The sequence below is a fragment of the Pyrus communis genome, chromosome 9, assembly GCF_041283825.1.
Source record: "Pyrus communis isolate YQ-2024b chromosome 9, ASM4128382v1, whole genome shotgun sequence".
Classification (NCBI taxonomy): Eukaryota; Viridiplantae; Streptophyta; class Magnoliopsida; order Rosales; family Rosaceae; genus Pyrus; species Pyrus communis.
In genome coordinates, this window is record NC_142573.1 from 2,040,978 (window position 1) to 2,062,969 (window position 21,992).

General features: G+C 39.4%; 4 protein-coding genes and 1 pseudogene across 5 annotated transcripts; 1 reads left to right on the forward strand and 4 right to left on the reverse strand.

Moving 5' to 3' along the window:
• Positions 1-197: 197 nt before the first annotated feature.
• Positions 198-2,418, reverse strand: LOC137739103 (transcription factor MYB35-like). Its single transcript, XM_088699645.1, has 3 exons — positions 2,152-2,418; positions 1,905-2,042; positions 198-1,087 (listed from the first exon to the last, which is right to left on the reverse strand). The coding sequence occupies exons 1-3, from the start codon at positions 2,274-2,276 to the stop codon at positions 277-279; spliced, it is 1,074 nt and encodes a 357-aa protein (XP_088555771.1). The 5' UTR covers positions 2,277-2,418; the 3' UTR covers positions 198-276.
• A 318-nt stretch (positions 2,419-2,736) lies between these two features.
• On the reverse strand, positions 2,737-5,807 carry LOC137739102 (putative prolyl 4-hydroxylase 7). The gene is made up of 8 exons (XM_068478591.2): positions 5,486-5,807; positions 5,303-5,389; positions 5,119-5,176; positions 4,879-4,983; positions 4,049-4,106; positions 3,777-3,952; positions 3,621-3,681; positions 2,737-3,372 (listed from the first exon to the last, which is right to left on the reverse strand). The coding sequence occupies exons 1-8, from the start codon at positions 5,587-5,589 to the stop codon at positions 3,062-3,064; spliced, it is 960 nt and encodes a 319-aa protein (XP_068334692.2). The 5' UTR covers positions 5,590-5,807; the 3' UTR covers positions 2,737-3,061.
• A 1,534-nt stretch (positions 5,808-7,341) lies between these two features.
• On the reverse strand, positions 7,342-9,524 carry LOC137739099 (glycerol-3-phosphate acyltransferase RAM2 pseudogene; annotated as a pseudogene). Its single transcript, XR_015966219.1, has one exon. The product of XR_015966219.1 is annotated as a glycerol-3-phosphate acyltransferase RAM2 pseudogene (transcript).
• Positions 9,525-15,941: 6,417 nt separating this feature from the next.
• On the reverse strand, positions 15,942-19,133 carry LOC137739214 (Protein kinase superfamily protein). Its single transcript, XM_068478762.2, has 2 exons — positions 18,006-19,133; positions 15,942-16,902 (listed from the first exon to the last, which is right to left on the reverse strand). The coding sequence occupies exons 1-2, from the start codon at positions 18,677-18,679 to the stop codon at positions 16,029-16,031; spliced, it is 1,548 nt and encodes a 515-aa protein (XP_068334863.2). The 5' UTR covers positions 18,680-19,133; the 3' UTR covers positions 15,942-16,028.
• A 1,590-nt stretch (positions 19,134-20,723) lies between these two features.
• LOC137739215 (thaumatin-like protein) lies at positions 20,724-21,930 on the forward strand. The gene is made up of 2 exons (XM_068478763.2): positions 20,724-20,863; positions 21,102-21,930. The coding sequence occupies exons 1-2, from the start codon at positions 20,800-20,802 to the stop codon at positions 21,818-21,820; spliced, it is 783 nt and encodes a 260-aa protein (XP_068334864.2). The 5' UTR covers positions 20,724-20,799; the 3' UTR covers positions 21,821-21,930.
• Positions 21,931-21,992: the final 62 nt, after the last annotated feature.

Consider the following 21,992-nt stretch of genomic DNA (forward strand, 5'->3'; position numbering starts at 1 on the left):
TTGCGGGCTCATCCTTGGTGGTAAGTGAAAACAGATGCAGAAGTTATGGAAGGGTATAAACCATATAGGATTAATTGGATATGAAAATTAAAGCTTTCATTATGTAGTTAACGGAACATATTAAAGCTAAGACAAGAAATTAACTACATTAATGCACATATGAGTTATTGCGAGTATAATGGTAGTATGCTCGCCCGTTGCATCCAAATTCGAATCCTCTTTTTCTAAATTATAATAGTTTATAGGATATCCTCATATCAAAAATAGTTTAACTAATTAATAATCGAAAGAAGCATCCAAAAGTTGAGGAAAAGCTGCCTGCATCTCACTGTCTTGATCCAAGATAGTCTCCACAAACGAACACATGGAAGTCGAAGAAGTTTGGTGATCAGGCAAGCCATAGCTTCTTTGACCTACAAAATCACATCCCTCAATTGCATCGGAGCTGCCTTGCACTCCAAGTGTAGGGTTTTCAGAAGATGACATCATCACCCCATGCAAATCTTGTTCTTGCTTCAAATGATCAGCTGATGTAAAAGGATCGTGCAGAAGATACTCCCTCCGATTAAACGAAGAAGAGGACAGCGTAATCTGAGCCTCGTGTGATTCCCGGCACGTGTAAGTTGGTTGCGAAATTAATTGATGGTCTGTGGCACGAGGAGAGGATGATGAGGAGCAAGATGAGGTTACTTCATTTAAAATGTGTGGCTGCTCAATTTGCACTCTCTCTTGAAACCGATGAGCCAAAAAGCCAAGTGTGCTAGCAGAGGAATTGTACTCTGATCCTTGTCCATTAATATTAGGGTTCATGATCACATTGGTGTATGGGGTTCCTGTGATGCAGGAAGAGTTTAATTCGGGTGCGAATGTGCTTTTCGATTGCTTGAAAAAGGACGAGAACGGATGATTCCCGGCGGTGCTTGGGAGGCCGCTGATGTTTCCGTAGTCGGAGAGGATCTGAGAGTAGGGTTTGTGGGTGACAGGGTCAATTCCCATCTTGGAACGCTTCTTTTTGAGCTTGGTGTTCCAGTAGTTTTTGACATCATTGTCTGTCCTTCCTGGTAGTCGTTTTGCAATGAGAGACCACCTGCACTACATAAGCATGGAGTGAGAGAGAGAGAGAGAGTCGTTGTACCTGCACTTCTAACAGAATTAACACAGGCTGTTAAACAGTTAGTTATATATACATGTATATATATAGGGTTAGGATCCGGGAACACGCTTTTGACACACGGCTTCTTAGGGTCATTCTGTAATGTCTTTTAACGATCCAAATTATCTATCTTTTAGGTCTTCCTCAAAGATCATGTCTACCATAAATCACCCAAATCCAAAACCACATGACCGTTGGATTAAATTTAGTGACGTAGAACTGTATTCGTCCATTTTCTTCACTACAAATGAATGTCTTAATGGTTTTGGATTCATCTAATTTTTTGTTTTGATACAAGTGATGGTGAGACAGGGTAATGTACCTATGATTTCGAGTGCACAAAGAATAATGATCATCTATAATCACTTGAGCTACAAGTCCCTTATTCCTAAAAGAATTTGTTAAAACCAAAATATCACACCAACCAAGTTAGGGGAAAATACTGTTTGACTCCTTACTTAACTACAAATCACAATATGACGTCTAGCTACAAATCACAGTATGACGTCTACAATACTATTAACTCATTAAAAACACAGAATTTCTTTTACATGTACATTAAAATTTTTAATTTGTTGTTTTTATTGGGAAATTCACTAATTTTCTAGATCCTTTATTTACTTCTTCTCATGTTAATCTGGGTTATTTTCTTGGTTTTTATATACTTAAAGATATAATCTTGGTTATTTATGTTATATTTTACCAGTTACGTTCACATGAAAGGAGAAAAGTAAAAGAAAAATTACTCCACCTGCTTCTTATGGCCTTGTGCAGGTCAATGATGTGCTCTTCCTCTTGAGGAGTGAAGTTGTCATGCTTGAGGTCAGGCCTCAGGTAATTAGTCCACCTAAGGCTGTAACTCTTCCCACATCTGTTGAGTCCTGCAGACAAACACATCATGCAAACACGTAAGTTTTAAGCGTTGGAAGAACTAACGAAATAGTTATCAAACAGACGCTATATAAACAATTAACGAACTTAACCATAAAAATCGAACCTGCTTTTTTAACGTCCAATTTCCGACTCCATGTTTCGATACATATGCAAGAATTTTTGCATCCTCCGCTGCAGTCCAGAGGCCTCGCTTCACGTTCGATTTATCGCAGCAAGGCGGCCTTCCCATTGAGAGAGAGAGAGAGAGAGAGAGAGAGAGAGAGAGAGAGAGTAATTATGTAATGGTGATGCAAGTTCCAAGCTTTGCAAGTGCAATTTAAAAAGAGGAAAGAAATTAGCAAAGAGAAGAAGGCAAGGAATGCATGCTAATAGGCTCTCAATTAACCAGAATTGCATGAACATTATCATCTCTTAGAAGAGAAATTTTTAGTGTGCTAAGAACACGGTTTGGTAAACGAAGTGTCATATTACAATTGGTTGAATTCTTTATTTCAAGTTTCCAACCAATTATATTATTACACTTGATGTACCGAACAGTATTTCTGACACATTGAAAAATCTCTCTTTGAAAACGGTTTAACATCACATCACAAACCAACCTATGCGCTCTCTCTCTCTCACCCAGCTGTTTCAAATTGTATGAATTATTTGGTTAAAGGCACAAGCAGAATAAATAACAATGAAACAACTAGAGGGAACAAGTTGAAAGTTAGCAATTCAGAATTAAACAGTTGGACATAAGCTTTTACAGCTCGTGATGCTTCAACGGATAAGGGATAACCGTTTAAGACTCCCAAAATGTCCTCAACGTAAAAGGTGAACAGTACCATGAGTGTTTCGTTAAGACTCCAAATTAAAATTTTCATCTTTGTAATAGTAAACTGCGCAACAAATGAATAATGTTCTAAAGTTTCGATCTGGGCACAGCAGCTCCGAACATATATCTCACTATGGCAGAGCTCAATGTTATGTACACCTAAGCATTTAACCACGCTCTGTAAATATTGACCTCCCCTAGGACGAACACGCCTCGCAACTCTTCCTGCAATATCCAGGAAGGCCCTGTGTGCCTATCATATAAGTCGGGTTCTTTTGACATTCACCGGCTTTAGCCCACAGGGGGCAGTTATCATTCTCGTCTGAACAACCCTTGCCAGTTGCAGACTTTAATAGCGACTTCTCGAAAGATCTCACATGAATCCACTTGGTTGCAGACCATTTCTCGCCCTCAATGACAGGGCAACTCCCGTGCAAGCTGTTTGGATCGATGGTTGCATTGGGATGGAGACTGAAGAACATCAGGGCATCACCCTTGTACGGTTTCACTGTAAGGATACATAGACATAGTAAATAAGTGGCTACAACACAGATAGAACAGTATAACAGCACATATGATGCGTATAGATTTCAAAATATAATTCACTACCCCCTCCCGCACTGTACATGGGACATGAAATGGTTAAATTGTAAGTATCGACATACCCCCATACCCACTTGTGAATCAGTTAAAAGAGAATTAAGCAGAAAATTTCAAATACATTTAGTTTACATGACCATATCATAATGTGATTACCTGAATAGCCGTCTCTAGCACAATCAGAAGCGTCATCATCCTTAATTTGAGACAGTTTCCCCTGTCAACGCATAAGAAGATGAATGAAATTCAAGAGGTAAGGAAGGAGAAAGGAAAGGAGGGCAAACTAATTCAGTCTTGCAAGTAACCAATTACCTCCGAATTAGGAAAGACTGTTTCCCCACCCTTTTCAACATTAGAGAGATACATCAATACTGTGGCAATACGGTGGCCACCCAATTGTTGGTTAGCCTTGTCATGAAAATAATCAAAATGCGGTTCGTACTTTTGACCGTGTTCATAGTGCAGTATCTGAATGGACTCCCCATTTTCTGATTAGAAAAGAAAAGGAAGTTCAATAAAGATGAAATATGGCACTTTCTTAATAGTCCAATAAACTGTAAATCAAAAGCGCACGAGAAATTTACCAACTGGAAGAAAGGTCCATGCAGCAATCCTGGCTTCAATGTTAGCAACTACTTCATCCTAAGGTGAAACATAGAACACCAAGTAAACCGTCTGAATTCAAAAGTCAGAGAAAGCGAGACACTATAGGAACGGAACATGGTTTTCATTTTCTAATAAATGCAAAAAAAAACCCATCCCAGTGGCTACGTTTACCACATAAGCTTTTGCACATGATGGGATTATCATCTAATGTAGAAGCGTAATGGGTTTGAATCTCAGGGCATAGTAAGACAGGATTAATACTTGACAGCTAAACAAAAATAGAAACTTCTCTTCTTCCGAACACAAATATACGAAGGTTTGGATCAATGATCACGTTCAGACTTTTTTTGATATGAAAAGTCTACAGCTTAAGTTTATTTAAATAAGATGCAAGAAGATGATCGTGTTAACGCATACACTTGCTCTGAGTTCAATTGTCTATCAACGACCGAGGAAAAAAACATAACTATTAACCCAATGAATGTTAGACGTTTCAGTTCTAATTCCACAAATTGGACAACACCAAATGCAAGTTAACCATTCCGCTGAACAAGTAGGTTCAAAACTGCGTGGAGGAACTCGTACGAGTTGAAACTACTGTTTACAGTATAAATCAATACGTAACATGGTATGTAGACGAACATTCAAAAGTACATTGAATTATAAAGAGTGAAGGAAAATAGAAACACACCACATTAGATCGAAACCATTGCGGCATTAATGAAGTAATTCAAAATCATTGGACGAAGTAAAATGACTAATTCAAGAAAGCAGAGAGATTGACAAAAAAACAGAGGACTTCACAAACCTGAGCTTTCAGAAGGAACATTCCGGAGCTCGTCCGGACTTCACTCTCTATACTCTTACCAGACTCGTTATCGGCCACCATAGACTTTTCTAGCTTATCCTTCGCCTACTCCGCGAAATTCACACAAACCAAAATTCAAATTATAACCAAATTAATACTGATTAGAGACTCTAATTAGTGAATTCTAGATGGACTAAAAACACAAAATTCAATGAAAATATAGGAAACAAAATCATTTACTATTTCAATTAGATGATCACATTCCTCCTCAGAAAGAAAACCCTTATACAAAAACGCCCTGCAGATTGTCGATCACACGTAAAATTAAGGGAAAAAAACAATAAAATTAATGAAACAATAATAAAAAGATAAATTCAGCAGAAATTATTAGAAATGCAATTGAGAGAAAAATAAAAAAACCCACCTTGGACGCCATGAGAGCTGACTGACACGAGTCGGATCGAAGGTAGCAGATGAAGCTCCCCTTCTCAATCTGATCACCGATCCCTCCCTGAAAATTCACACAATTTCCAAACAAAAATTAATTCAACGAAACTACGAAAATGTACACCAAAAAATACGTAGAGAGTGAGAGGGATAGGAATACGTTTTCTCGTCGAGCGATCCCGGGACGCGGGTTCTGGAATGGACGAGGTGAGGGAAAATGCAGAGGAAACAGAGAGAAAGTGCGAGAGAATATCCACGATCCATGAGAAAATCTAGGGTTTTGGTAAAGGTCTGCAAGAAATGTCACAGAATCGGAGGGAGACGAAGATGGAAGACTTTGTCCCTTCGTTGGGGGTTTATGCTGAAAATGTACTAAATTGATGGGTTGTTTGGCAAATTAAATAGTTTTCTTGCAAAAAGTTAATTAATTAATTCGATTTTTTAGCTTTTTCTTCGGTTGGGACAAATAAAATGGGCGCCCACTGCACCGTTTTGGTCCGGTTTTGTTTCTGTTGTCCGCGGTCAAAGCCCCCAATTGTTATTTTCTGGAAGGTTCCGTGAGTTTGAGGTAATGTAGGGTTGTACAAAGTCAAAAGGCTAGTCCAAAGAAAGAAAAACAAATAAAGGGTCTCTAGAGAAATTTCGGTAGAATTGTTTGATTGGATAGCTCTCACATATAGTAGATCAGTGCAGTGTTGGATCAAACTCATGTTTTGCAGCAATGTTGCATCGTCTTACTCATCAGGGGTCTGAAACTTATCATGACACCAAGGTATAGGTCGTTCGCTTTAACGCCGTCTGTTTTCGGGTTCGTAACTAGTTGATTCGGCAGGTTAGTTTATTCATGTTCTTTATCGGATTTGAATTTTCATGGCCATCGTCCTGCTGTTTAATCGACCAACACTCTTTATAAGTTATGAGTTAGGCGTAGTTAGGCAGTACAACTAAGTCAACTTCTCATTCATCCCAAACTCTTAATTATACTTAAAAAAAATGACCCACGCGGAACTCTCGATTCCATTGGTCGTATGAAATATCCAAATATTATGCAGCCCTCATCTTGGGTCTCAACGGCAATTTTATAACAAATATCTGGGCTTGCATTGTGCAACACAATGTTAAATATTGGGCCTAGAAATATTGTGGGAATTCCAACTCCCAGGGACATATTTTGCTCCTACCCGACCTCTTTATTGTTGGCCAGTTTATATTGACTTTCGGCCACACTTTTAACTTACGTATGTTTCGAAGATAAAAAAAATATTCTTATCATATATTTGCACAATTATTTTTATTATATTTCTCATAAAGATGAGATTTCATGTATTGGTGGATCCCATCTCTATTAGAAATATAATACAAATGATGATACAAATATATAGTAAATGTAACATTACTCTTTAAAGATTGATTAATTTCCTGAGACAATTTTGTCCGAACTTGATGAGTTTTTAAGCACATTCTAAAAGGAGATGTCAAATGTAAAACATCAAATTTAAATTTATAGGCTTATATGGCAATTTGGTATCCTGCAAAACTTCTTACTCTATCGATATATTAGAATTTTTCATTTTATATTATTTTCCTTATTTATTAAAGAAAGTGGAAAGTAATAATTTCAAAGAAACCAAAACGGTTGTATTTATTGTGGACCCTATCTTAATCAAATTAAAAATGTTTAGGAGCACCTGCTTCAATTTAAGTCAGCATTTGGCTCATCAGTTGGACTGTTGGAGTCACTTTTGCTATTAAAAATTTTTGTTTTTGTCCAACTGACATTTTTTTTACATCTCCTTAATTTGGGGATTCTCTAGGGATATTTTCTGGCTCTAGGTTTTTTTATCAGTTAACCTTTAAATGTGTTCCCAACTAACGCGATATAAAAAAACTCTTTGGTTTTAATCAGCATTTGAATTTGTGATATCTTTTTGACAAACTATGATAAAGTTCACAAACAAATGCAATAGCGACATTTGTATTGTCTTGCACGAAACCTCTAAATCAAGGCGAAAATATCAATCAAAGGAAAAATATTATTTAATGGGGCAATTAGCCTTTGGCTAATCAAAATTAACTCCCAATTGAAAACCTCTAAATCTAGGTGAAAGTACCAAACCAAAGGAAAAATACATTTAAACTGCTACAATATATTAATTAATTAATTAATTGCCATGCATGAGAAATTTTTTAGTGTGTCAAGACCACAATTCGATACTATTAATGTCATAATCTGACTGTGTTTTTGGCACACTAAAAAATATATCGACATGCATTCCCATGCATCCGTTGTTATCCAATATGCATGTGATTATCTGAGATTAACTTTATGAGAAGGAACAAAAACAGAACACACACGCTAATTTATATATAATTTATGTCTTAATTAATCACGTTATGGCTAGCAGCCCATAATTTTCTCGGCTGCAGCCGCGCGCTTAGACTTTTCCTCGACGATGCCGTCATTCCCCGCCAAAGCCCTGTACTTGTCCTTCCGCGTGAAGGTGGTGCACTCATACGACAGGCTCGCCGCGATGTTCCTCTGTATGTAATTCGCCACGTCGTGGCTCGACTTTCCGGCTCCACAAGTCAGCTCGTACGGCAGCTTGTTTAAAAACGTGACTTCGTACGCCGGGCTCGGGTTCATGAAGAAGTAGAACGGGTCCATCCCCTTCCACCCTCGGGCCGTCGTCCCGTGGAACATGCTCATGCGGTTCGACATGGCTACGGGGACGAGCTCGTCGGTCAGCTCTGCAAACAGGGCGGAGAATCGGAGCAAAAAGGGTTCTCGGCACGTTGTTCCCTCAGGGCATATGACGAGGTCGCCTTGTTCTAAGAGGTCTTTAATCTGGTTCGCGTCCTTGACCCGGTTCCGTGTGAGTCGGACGGTTTTAATTGGCGAGATGAGTTCGGAGAGGCGGGAGACAGAGTAGGTCACGGCCGGGATGGGCCGGCCCAGAGCGATTGAGAGAAAAATCGGGTCGAGGAGAGTGCGGTGTGAGCAAATGAAAAGGACTCCGGTGCGGCCTGTTGATTTCTTGGCGGGAGGCGGTGGGGTTCCTTTAATGTACACCCGTACGCCCAACGCCCAAAACGCGTAGTATACGACGGGCATAGGAAGCAGTGAGCCAGCTGCTATTCTCAAGCAAGCTAAAGGAAAACCGACCGGGATCCAAAGAATTATGAGCAAAGCCAAGAGCGGCGATGGCTTCTGAACCAGCCGTCCGTCGTGAAATACTATCGGTTTTGGCAATTTGTCGAGGCTCACTGCCTCGACTTCCGGCGTAGCAGGAACTACATAGCTTTCCTTGCATAACTTCATGAATGCGTAGTCCGTTTCTCGGTCGCCAAGCCCGACATCAGGAGCTGATGAGGGCTCAGTGCCGAACGCTTTGGTAAGTGCGTTGGCCTTGCCTCCGTCGACCAGAACCCCAGGACTGAGGACCCAACCTGTGGCTCTGCTTTTGTAGGTGGCGATCTCAGTCCCGAGAACCATGTCAGCGCCCAAAAACTCCTTCAAAAACGGCTCCACCATTATCCTCGGGTTTGCGGTCAGAACGCAGCGTTTCCCACACGAAGAAAAGACTCTCCACGTCTCGGGGTGCAAGTCGGCGGAATAGAACTTGGGGAGGATCGCACGCGCCACAGATTCTATGTCGGAGACTCTCATGCCGGCGAAAGTGGCGAAAACCATGACACGAATGCCGGCTGACTCCGAGACAAAGTAGTACAGCAGACCAATGAGTGGAGACGCCAGTAGCAGAAACAGAAGCCTTAGTATGCCACCGGCCTCGAAGGCGACGAGGGCAAAGTAAGGGAAGGAGCTCCGTCCTCTTAGCAAAGTGCCGTCCATGTCCGCCACGACGGTGTGTTTTTCGCGACCGATTGAAGGGCAGCGGTCGATTGCCGGGAAGGTAGGAAGAGAACCTTCCTTCATACCGGTGGCCATGGAGGGGATCGAAAGCTTTGCAAATTATACGAACTTGGCTATGGAAAAATTGTTGGTACTAATATTTTTTTTTTCCTAGTGTTAATTTGTTATTAGCACCTGCCTAATAGGGTTTGTCTGTGGATATATATATAGAGAGAGAAATAGGGTGGTTGCTCGAATGTTTTGGCTTATGTGACCAATGACAGTGTCGCCGAGAGTTCCTAAGACAAGGGAGAATGGTGACACCATCATTGGACTCATCACCCATTTGTCTTTGTGTTAGTTGCGTTGTGTATTAGGCTTAAATGCTTAATAATGAACGAGAGAAAGAAGATGCTAATTATTGTATTAGGGCTTAATATTATGGGCCAAATTATGGGCTTCGAAACGTTACATTATCACGTTGCATTACTTAATACTAACATGTTTATATTATAACATGAATTAGGTATAATATTAATAAAAAATATAAATGCATTATCATCGTGTTATCATATATGTGAACCGACTATATCACGTCGGAATTTGATTTATTACCAAAATGAATTGATTTTCTCGTCATGATATTGAGTTGTTAGCCATATATGACTTAAATGACGTAGATGTTGATCTTTATTACATTTTTTTTTACGTTTTTATTGCGTTCCGATGAAAGAACTTGAAAATTTAAAACGGGCACCTTCGTACGTCCCGCCGATGGGCTGTCGTGTCGTGGATTCGTACATGTCCCTATTCACACGATCATGGAAAGTTGTTGCGTGATATTTGTTTTCCTCGGCCCACCGGTGGCCCAATAACCATAACCTAAATCATTGACTTTTCAAACCTGTCACTGATAATGTGGGGATAGCAAGAGTGTTGGCAGTAGTTGGGAGTTACATGACTTGTAACACATTCTGTTAGCTAGAGGTTGACCCCCCCTGTCGGGCCGAATATTAGACTCTTAGGGGGCGTTTGTTTGCCCTTACTAAGTTGGACTGGACTGGACTGGACTAGCTATTAGTCCAATACTGTGTTTGTTCCATGCTGGGATTAACATTAATGAGACTAAAGGGGACTAGCATGGACAAAACCCTTCATTAAGAGGTCTTAGCGAGACCCCCCAATAACCATGGGACTAGCTAAGACTATCCTCTCTTTCTCGTCCTCGTCATGTTCAACGATCACTCCCGATAGACTCCTCATCATCTCTGGTCACCTAGATCAATCATTAACTTTCCGACTCTCTTTCAGATCCATTTCACAACCAATTTTCATATAAAATATACCAAATTGAAGCTGGGAGTGACAAGATTACGATTTTACCTGAATCGAGGCCAAAATGTGGTCGAATGTGGCCGGAAAATGGCCTGGAAGTCTCGCCCTGTTTGGGTTTCTTCAAATCCATGATAGATTCGAGCATTCAAAGCTAAGATCTCGGTCCAGGGATGGTGATGAATTTTTTGGTGGTGCTAACTTCATCCAATTTAACGAGGGTTGGCCGGAAAACACATCAGGAAACCTGCAACTCGTCGGGAAAATTGGAGTCGTGAGGTTCCGTTCGAACAACGTATAGCTAGAGAGGGAGGGAGGACAGAGAAATAGAGACTGAAATCAATAAAGAGTTTGACCAAGAATGAGAAAGAGACATAAATTGAGAGGTCTAAGAGGAAAAAAAGAGGGAGAGGGTGGGACGATGAGAGAAGAGGAAAAGAGTGGGACGAAAATGGTAGGAAAAGATGGAGAAAAAGATAAGATCATAATAAAATATTAATAATTTATATATTAAATAATATAATATTAGAATTTGTTATTATCCAGCTTCTTAGTCCAATACTACACCAAACGCTTCACTAAGTTAGTCCAGTTTAGTCTAGTCCAGCTTAGTCCTTGAAGCTAATCCAGTCCGAGATAGTCCGGCACAACAAACGCCCCCTTATTTCATACTGTTCGGTTTGAGTTCAATTTATAGTGTTAGTGAATCATACATAATGGTAATTAAAAAATGTTAAAATGTCTTTGTAAGTTTTTTCAGCTCCTTTAAGAATAGACTATCGTAACTTCTCCACTAACTGATCCTTTAAAAATAAAATTGTGTAATAGTTTTTTAGAACGCGTTTAATATAAAATGGATAGTATGAAAATTATATCCAAAATTTATGGTGTAAGACTATTGTCCCAGTTGTGTCTCAAAATATTGCCTTAATGACTATGAAAATTATATCCAAAATTTATGGTGTAAGACTATTGTCCCAGTTGTGTCTCAAAATATTGCCTTAATGAATAAAGTCTTTATCTTCAACTTACTACTTTCATATTCAAACTCTTTCTTTTTTATTTTTTTTTAAATTTAAATTAGAATAATAAGATCGCTTTATTCTAATAGAAAGTTATATTTTTAGGTTTCACTAATATTTAAATACTTCATCTTATTATATTTTTTTAATATAAAAGGTATCCAGCTGCACATTGAAGCCAGATTAAATCCTCCTCCTCATGCAGTCTAACTCACATGAGGCGACAATGTGTTTCAGCCCCGAGATCAAACAGTACGCCAAAATAAAGTCGGTAATCCCAAAAAATGCACTAATAAGAGTTCAAACTCAAATTAAAGATTCCAAATCTTTGATCGTTTTTCACTAGACCAACTCTTTAAGATTATCCTATCAAATATTGTTGGTGGGAAAGAAGACTGAAAATAATGATTTGTTGTGTTAAGTTGGAGTAGAGTATGAGCAAAGGCTAATAAATGTAATTAGTGAAGAATTGAGCTCATGGATTGGGTGGTTTGGTTCGTTTCAATACCGTCGACTAGTCTAACTTTGAATGATGACCAAAAAATGTTATATGACTTTCAAACATGTCATTTGATGATACAGAGGAGAGGTGAAGGTTACATAACTGTTTTTCTTGTTTGTTTATGGGAAAGATAGAGGAAAGAGGGGAGTTTACTAATTAATTAAGCTATAATTGTAAGGTTCGTGCGAAGATAATTGAACTTAAAATTATAATAAAAGTGATACTTTTAGGGTATATAGATTTTCGCCCACCATTTTTAGACTCTTGCCTATTTTTGGTAATAGTCATAGAAGTGAATAAATAAAACAGAAACAATGAAAAGATCAATGAGAGGTAAAAAAAAGAAAAATAATGTGTTTTTATCATTTCTCTATTTTTATTACATTATAAAGGATTTTTGTTATTGATAAACAAAGATGCAACGACATTCAATATGTAATGTTTATACATGCTGTGTTGCTTGTGTGTATTGCGCGTTAGTGGAAGATTACCAAAAGTTTAGGAGAAGAGGAGGCTACCCCTGTCTTAGGGTCAGGGTATATCACAAGCCTCTTTGTGGGCTACAGAGGGGGGCTCAATCCTTTTTTGTTGTTTTTACAGAAAACCCATCGAATGAGATTGCTCGTAGCGAGACTCGAACCTATGTCTTAGTTTATTAAAAAGAACGATCTTTACTAACTCAATCAACTCTTGTTGCCAAGAAAATAGAAGTTCAAAGTAACAATTGAGCCTTGTATATTTAATTTAATTGGGCTTCAGAGGAGACGTGAAGCCAAAACCAAGAATGCTAAAGGGGTAAAAGTACATGTTGTTGGTAAATCATTGAGCTGAATTCGGATTGGTTTATCGCAACATTGTTCGGATCCTTTTGGTGAGGATTATGGGATCCGTAAATTATGTATTTTCATCGTACATTGTGTGACATCCCACATCACCCAGGGGAGTGATCCTTAAATGTATATTCTCATCCCTACCTAGCACGAGGCCTTTTGGAAGCTCATTGGCTTCGGGTTCCGTAGGAACTCCGAAGTTAAGCGAGAAGGGTGCTAGAGCAATCCCATGATGTGTGACCCATTGGGAAGTTGCTCGTGAGTTCCCAAAAACAAAACCGTGAGGGAATGGTAAGCTCAAAGCGGACAATATCGTGCTACGGTGGTAGAGCGGGCCCAGGAAGTGATCCACCCCGGGCGGGGATGTGATAATTTGGTATCAGAGCCTAACCCTGGCTGTGGTGTGCCGACGAGGACATCGGGCCCCTAAGGGGGGTGGATTGTGACATCCCACATCACCCAGGGGAGTGATCCTTAAATGTATATTCTCATCCCTACCTAGCACGAAGCCTTTTGGGAGTTCACTGGCTTCGGGTTCCGTAGGAACTTCGAAGTTAAGCGAGAAGGATGCTAGAGCAATCCCATGATGGGTGACCCACTGGGAAGTTGCTCGTGAGTTCTCAAAAACAAAACCGTGAGGGAATGGTAAGCCCAAAGCGGACAATATCGTGCTACGGTGGTAGAGCGGGCCCGGGAAGTGATCCACCCCGGGCTGGGATGTGACACATTGTACGGTCAGTTTTTGTCAAGTACCGTTTATGTTTAATTCTAAATAAAAATATTTAAAATAATTTATAAACGCACGATATATGATGAACAGACATAATTGACGGATTTCCGAGATCCTCACAAAGAGGACCCGAATTCCTCCTTTTGCATTCACGTTTTAATCTTCGCTTTTGTATATAAAACTCAGAGTAATTAAACATATACATCTTATTGTAAAATAAAACTTTGTATACACATTTCTTCGTCTTTTTTTTGGTAAACGATAAATTTTACTACTAGCACAATATACGTACATAAACAAAGGCCTAATTACACACAAAGCACAAAACAAAAGTTGGACCCCCAATAGAACGACAAAAAGATGCCTAACCCGATAGTCGAGCCCAAAATAGAAAAACACACAATGAAATCCTAGCCGCCTCATTCCTCCACCGCCGACCAAGAACCAGCCCCTGCATACGCTAGAGATGAAACCCAACCAAGCCCCAGAAAAAAATAAAATAAAAATAAAAGAATAAAAGAATAAAAGAAAAAGTAGACTTCGTCGTCCTCAATCAAACATCACAAAGATCTAATCTGCAGCCATCAAGGGGATCCAGTGGGAAATTACCTCCCACATCCAACAATGCTGATTGACACACAAAAAGAAAGTGATGGTGTAAACATCTGAGTTAAAACTCTACACACCTTCCGATAAAGCCGTGAAACACGGAGGAACGAAATGGTTGCAAATCAAAGCAATTGAGAAATGAAGAGTGAAAATGGTTTGACTAGAGGCATGTAGGCTAAAACTCTACATTTCTTCATATTTTAGTGAGTATCCATTTTCACTATCTTCTTCTTTTTTCTTTTTTTTTTTTTTTTTTTTTTTTTTTGTGTAAAATCATTTTCACTATTTAGGAAAAGGACACTGATAAAGTATAATCTTGAAGAAAGGCTGGCTGCACTGGAAAAAAAATAAAAGCAAAGAAGCACATGGAACAATTCAATAAAAAGCAGAATCCAACACTGATAAAAGCAGATTATATAAGAACAAAAGAGATCAAAGTGCCAGGGAGACAAAATCACGGTTCTTTTTTCCACCCTTTTTTTGTGTCGTCTCGTTCTCAATCTTCTTTTCAAAAAGTGCATTTCCAGCCAAAGTTTCAGACATTTTACATGTCAATTCAGACTCCAGCACCAGTAGATGGAGAGCAAGGCGGAGTCAGGATTTTTTTCTTGAGTGAGCTAGCTGAAATTAGTACCATAAAATCATATGTTTATTTTTTTGCTTATATAAAATTATATAATAATCAATATAAAAGAACAATAATAGAATATAAACTATTCTTAAAATCATAACCCTAACTGATAAATTCAAGGACCATGTAAATAATTAACCTACTAATTAAATCAAGAATAAGTAAATAAAGAGATTAAGAACGTATCAAAGGTGACATTCATTGAAAAATCGCAACGGAAAGTAATTAAGGAATTGCGGAAATAAGAGATTTTATTGTGGTTTAAAAAAGTTATTTTTTTTTTCTTGAAAGAAGCACATAGGTTAAATCGCATATGATAAATGATCATTTTGTTTTACGAATAGGATAAAAAGGGACAGAGGATAGAACTAATTTGTCATTTTTAGCATAAAACGTATTATTTATTACCTATCATCTACTAAATATAAATTAAATAATAACCTCTATTGAATAGTTCTATTCACACAAAAGAATAGTGTTATTCACACAAAAGAATAGTGTTATTCACACACCTATTTTTACCTCCAATATACCCCCTTATTAATTTTTTGTCATTGATCATCTTCAATTCATTCGATCCAACAGCCAATAATTGAGAGAGATGTGTGAGAAGTAAAAATGAGTGCATGGATAGCACTACCCTAACAGAAAACCTCCCTGTTTGACAAAAATAAAATTAAAAAAAAAGCTCCCTGGGCTCCAGCCCACCTTAGCCTTGTGGGTGGCTACGCCATTGATGGAGAGAAACTTACAAGTGAACAAGAATATGGACTATTCAGTAGGGCTGCCGCACTAAGGCCGTACGTACAAAAGGTAAGGTTCAAGAACAATGGGTGTGACAAAATACATGGGGACGGCTGGTTTTGTGTGAGGGCGAACGAGGCAAATAGTATGTGCCCGATGTTTTTCTCCACCACCAATAGAGTGAGAGAAACTTAATCACCTATAAATGAGATGTAACTATAACTGTAACAGTATTTTAAACCAATATAAAGTGTCATGTTTTAACTTTTTCATATGTCAGTGCTTGATCCACTTCATACCCCGCCATCGTGGCACAATTATGCTTTTTAGCATAAACCTCCCCATGCAAGGGGTTGAATGAAACAATTATCTGAAGAAAATATTTCATTGAGAACATGAATAATGTCACAAGAAAAATGCTACAATCCTTTTTTCTCGTCCCATCAAAATTCATCAGAAAAATTCAAAATCTAAGTATGGACCCGATGATCGATTCGATTCGGTAGCCACCTTGTTGTTTTGAGGCACCGCGGACTTGAATGTGGGACTTAGAGTCGCAAGATCAAACGGTTTTGGAATCTCCGGCGGGCGCGTGCCGCGGATGAGAGCCCAATTTACGCTTGCAAAGAAGGGGTGCTGTTTAATTTCTGTGGCACCACGTTTAAATCCCAGTCTCTTTTGAGGGTTCTTCACAAGTAAGCCCCGGATCAAATCCTTTGCAGCGAAACTAACGTTGGATCCATCCGGAAACTTGAGAGACTGACCGACCACGTTGAACAATGTCTCCCGGTTTCCATTCCCTTTGAATGGCGTCTTCCCATGCAGCAGCTCGTACAAGAAGATACCGAAAGTCCACCAATCAACCGAGCTACCATGACCGTCACCTCTGATTATTTCTGGAGCTAAATACTCGTGTGTCCCAACGAATGACATAGAGCGCGCACTCGTTGGCTCAGCAATAAGTACAGGCAACGAATCCGAATTTCCAAAACCTACTCTTTCGGTTTTCTCCTTGGTTGATTTGGAGCTAAGAAACCGAGGCTTAAAGCAAGAGGGTTGCAAACAAGCCGGCTGAACACAAACCGGCAATTTGCACGAGGGATCAATGCATGCTGGCTGAATGCAGTATGCAGATATTCTGCAAGATGGATCGTCGCTGGACCGAACGAGAGTCGGACTCACGTAACATCTCAACGATAAATCGAAGTCGGAAAGCATGATATGGCCGTCCTCCCTTACTAGTACGTTTTCGGGTTTTAAGTCCCTATACACCACGCCCATCATGTGGAGATACTCGAGGGCAAGAAGCACTTCTGAAGCATAAAACCTGCAAAACAAAGTACAATTTGATTTGATCAAATGTTTTTACTGTTTGATTGAGAAGTTAGCACCAAAATTAACCGGAATTAGTTATCAAATCATTGGTGGTGGTAGATAATCTTTCAAGCGTTACACTGAAAGAGATTTACATAAACCGGATACTTCACTATGAATGTAACCAATACACACTGACATGTAAGAACGTTAAAACACATGACATTGGTCACGGCTACATGGCTATCGAGCCGACGGTTTCGGGATCTAGGTCCAAGCACATAAAAGGGTGTTGTGGCTATGAACATAAAAAAGATTGTTGAAAAGTGAAACAACTCGTGAGTTTGCTATACCTATAAAAGCTTCAAAAGTCAACGAAATTTCTAAACATTTTGATTGCAAAACCATTTGGAAGGAGAGAGCTTTTTCCCAGTGTCCAGAGCACAAGAGTTAAACTAAAAATAAATCACTTTTAAGTATAGTAGTTTTTTTTGTCTGAAAAGGGACTGATGGTGGATTCGCTACGGTAGTCTATCTTTTCCAGGGTCGAAAGGCTCCTAGAGACTAGCATTTCAACCTCCTACTGACCTGACCACCAAGCTTCTTTCTCCTGATCATCATCGTGTAAATCACACATAACAGGAATCGAATTCAGAACATGTTGCCTAGAATACTGGTCTAAAATTAGTCCTCAACATCTAGGCCAACACATGGCTAGTTTGATATTGTTGTGCTGAGAAAATAATCACTTTATTTGTTGCGTAAGATTGAAATTTTTTTTGGTCTAAATCATGTTAATAAATTAGCTGTGAAAAAAAAAAAAACAGTTAAGCCTAATCAAAATTTAAAAAGGTTCATTTTAACCACGAAAAAATTAGAATACCAAACAGACATTAAGAATTTTTCATCTACAAGAAGATATTATAAACCATTTTAATTTACAAAAAAAAAAAAAACGTGTAGCGACGAAAACACTGCCTTGACCAAAAAATTACAACGTCCTTAATATCATCAGACCTATATAATATGTTGCAAATTATGGGACAACAAGACAAACACACACTGTGAGAAAGTACAAGGACAAAAGGGTAAATATCAACAGCAATCGTCACTAACCTCGCTGCTTGTTCAGTAAAATGCTTCCCGGGCTGGCGCTGCCGCAGCGTATGCAGATCGCCGCCGCAGCAAAACTCCATTAACAAGCAAGAAAACTTCTCGGTCTCGAAATTCGAATAGAGGGTCGGAAGAAACGGATGGTCCAGCAACCCCAATATGTCTCTTTCCGTCTGAGCTCTGATCAGCTTCTTCCTTCCCGCCAACATTCCTCTGTCCATTACTTTCATGGCAAAGAAGCAACCCATCCCTCTCAGCTCCGCCAAGTAGACGCTTCCGATGTCACCGCAGCCGAGCTTCTTCAGCAGCTGGAAATGGCCGAGTCCCAAGTCTCCGTCTTTGGATTTCACTGATTGTATCGCGTCCCACCGTGCGTCGTTGCCTTTGTGCGGCTTCGACGGGCAGAAACTCCGGAAGCTGCTCTCGTTCGGGTCGGACCGGTTGGAATTTCCCAAGTGGGTTAAGCTGCTTTTGTAACTTTCGTCTTCGCAATCGGCATTTTCGGCGTTCTTGTTTGCTTCCGGAGTGCCATTGCTGCTGACCTTGGTGCTGTCGGACCCAGAAACGGTGCTACTACACATGCTGATGCTGAAGCTGTTTTTGAAGCTGAGATATTGGAGGCTGCTGACGACGGATTCGCCGTCGTGGGATTCGGCGGAATGGGGCGGTTTGTCCATGGTTGAGACGTTGCGGAAGAGGTGTTCGATGAAATGTCAGAGAGAAAAACCTGGGGTTAAAAATGGGGGTTGGTGGTGGGGTGGGGGATGGATGGGGGTGTGACCGAGGTGGTCAAAGGGAGGACGAGAGAGATGCGGGCGCGAAGAAGGGAGCTGAGCGTAGGGACCCAAAAGAGAGTGTATAAAAACGGTATTCAAATTTGAAATCAGAGTGTGAGTGTGGGAAGAACGGGGTGAGATAACCAATGTCCATTTTCTTACTCTCTGCCCCAGAAAATGTTACAGCTTGGAGACAAAACACAACACAGAGGGAGAGAGAGGGAGAGAGAGAGAGAGAGAAGGAAACAGAGAATCCCTGTTTACGAGGACGACAAAAGCCTCTCAGATTTTTCTAATGAAACCAAAAGTGCAAATGTATATTTTGCACCTCCTCAGCCAATACCGTTATGGCCTTCCCCCTCTGGTTTGAGTGTACGGTGCCATGTGATAAACCCACATCAGGTCTCAAGTTTGGGTTGGTGGGGTGTTCGTGATTAACTTGAAATATCGTCGCGATGACATTTCGGTGTATAGAAGTTTATCTCGTGACGGATTATGAACAGTTTCAATGTACTGTATCCAGAATTGAGTAGATGGTGAATAGCAGATTTGCAAAGTGCAATTGATGCAGAGGATGCAGTGCGTATACCATTGGATATTCTTGACAGCTAAATGTGGCAGGAGAAGGAGAAGGTAAGGTAAACCACCCTGGACAATAATTACTTTTCCATGTATGTGAAAAGATTTTACTAAAAAGAGGCAATTTTTTATTTTTTAAATTTCTGAAACACATTTGCAGAGACCAGAATAAGAAAGGAACTCATTATTTATTATTTTGTTATAAAAAGATCACCATTGTTATAATAAATAGGGTGATGTCATTCACACTCATTTTTAAGTCTTACACATAACTCTTAATTTTCGACTGCGAATCAAATGAATTAATCGAAGGACAAAGATTAGCAAGAAGTATGTAAGAAGTAAAAATAAATGTGTAAATAACACTATCTTAACAAATATTATTTGCACTCCGGAAAGAATAAACAATGCACAAAAACTGAGAGGGTCAGGTCAGAATCCTGGGTTGAATTTCTTGGTTACCACATTAATTGCACTGATGATTATCTGAGAGTTTTTGTATTATTTCAATTTTGAAAAGAAAATAAGTTTATATTACACAAATCATCCATCATCATTGTCTAACTGTTGTAAAGCTTTTGGCTTTCTCCTTTCTACATAAAGCAAAGAAACTAATGTGCGATCGGGTGTATATTTTTATTTAAGAATTTTAATGAAAAATATGCGGTATTATTTATTTTAACAAAAAATTATATTTTTACATTAAAAAGTTAATCTTGGTACTATTCATTTTACCCTTTATTTTGTCCTTATCATTAAAACTTAAAGTTTTCAAATCATTTTCATTAGTTTTTTTTTTTATTTTTTTTTTACCTATCTCGTTTTTCACATGTCGTATCACATAAAGAGAGATATGGGAGGAATAAAGACAAAGTGATATACATTCGGGTGTATATTTTTTTTTGTGCCTGTCTCACTCCTCATGTGCCGTATCACATAAAGAGAGATATAGGAGGAACAAAGACAAGATGATATACACTTAATTGTAACTAGAAATTTTTGCTTTGAAATGAGAGAACTTATGGTGCAACAGATTTATATCATCGTGTGGCTATCTCTTTCATTTGATGATAAACACAAAATATACAACCGGATTCACCGAATAATTTACCCTTTCAAAGAGTGACTTTAAAGTTGGCACTACTGACAATTACCGCTCATCCGATGTTTTACATGTGACCTATATTTGGTGATTTTTCTCTGCAAAAGTAATTAGACATCGTATTGATTCTCATCATTTGTCAACAGAGGTCAATGTCCAAATGACAATTTAAGAAGGTTGCTTAAAGGGCAACATTACTATAATCTTGTATTAATTATCTACAAAGATTGTCCCACATCAAACCTTGAAGTGCAATCCAAGAAGGAGCACCATTTAACTTTACCTATATATGTAGCTCCTAAGCAACATTGCATTCCACCTGAATATATGCATCCAAACCATGAAGTCGCCTGACTTTGTTGCTGCTTTCCTTCTGTTCCTAGTGTGGACTTTCATCTTTTTTGGTAATTTCATAGAAACAAACATGTTCGTTTAACAGTTTTGTTTGTCAGGGTAGTGATTTTCACACTCACGTTTCTCTCGGTATGTACTCCTCCCTAAGGGAAACAATGTTGGGGGGGGGGGGGGGGGATGGAATGCGAAAATCGGTTTCCTTTGTTAAAGTAGATTCATATTTTTCAGTGTCTAAACTGTTCTTGAACTTTATTGTTACTAGTTTTGAATCAATATGTTATATTGCAGGTCATGGAACGGCACAGACAGTTGCGTTTTACATACACAACAAGTGCCCCTTCAACATATGGCCAGCAACTGCCCCCAACGCCGGAAAGGCCGTGATAGCTGATGGTGGCTTCTACCTCCCCGCTGGCAAGACTAAGCGCGTTACTGCCCCGTGGTCATGGAGCGGTCGGATTTGGGCCCGAACGGGATGCGACTTTGCTTCCAAGGGGAAGCCTGCTTGCGAAACAGGAGATTGTGACGGACGATTAGCATGCAATGGGTTAATAGGCAATCCACCAGTGACACTAGTGCAAGTTTCGGTTCAAGGCGACAAAGGCAAGCTGAATTTCTATGATGTGAGCGCGGTTGATGGATACAATCTTCCGGTCACAGTCTTATCAAACCCACTAAAATCCAATTGCACCATCGGAGGGTGTTTGAAAGATTTGAAAACTCGGTGCCCCAAAGAGCTTAAGGTTTTAAACAAGAAAGGGGAAGTTGTGGCGTGCAAAAGCGCCTGCTTGGCGTTTAATACGGATGCGTATTGTTGCCGGAAAGAGTATGGAACCCCAGAAAAATGCAAGCCGAGTGTGTACTCAAAGTTATTCAAAGAGGCTTGCCCTTCGTATTACAGCTATGCTTATGATACACCACCTCCATTGGTGACCTGCAAGGCAAGTAAGTATGTGATCACATTTTGTCCTGCAGAGTGGGGTGCTGCTGGGTACACCTCCATGTAGGTTAAAGACTAGTTTGCCCCATGCTGTGTTACTTTGAAATTCGGGTGTAAAGGCTAATGTACAATTGATAATCAACACCACAAATAATGTCGTTGGAGATTTAACTGTTATGTTTATTTTCGTTGGACGCTCAATTTCTCCAAATTTTAAAGGGAAAAGATCTAGGAGTAGT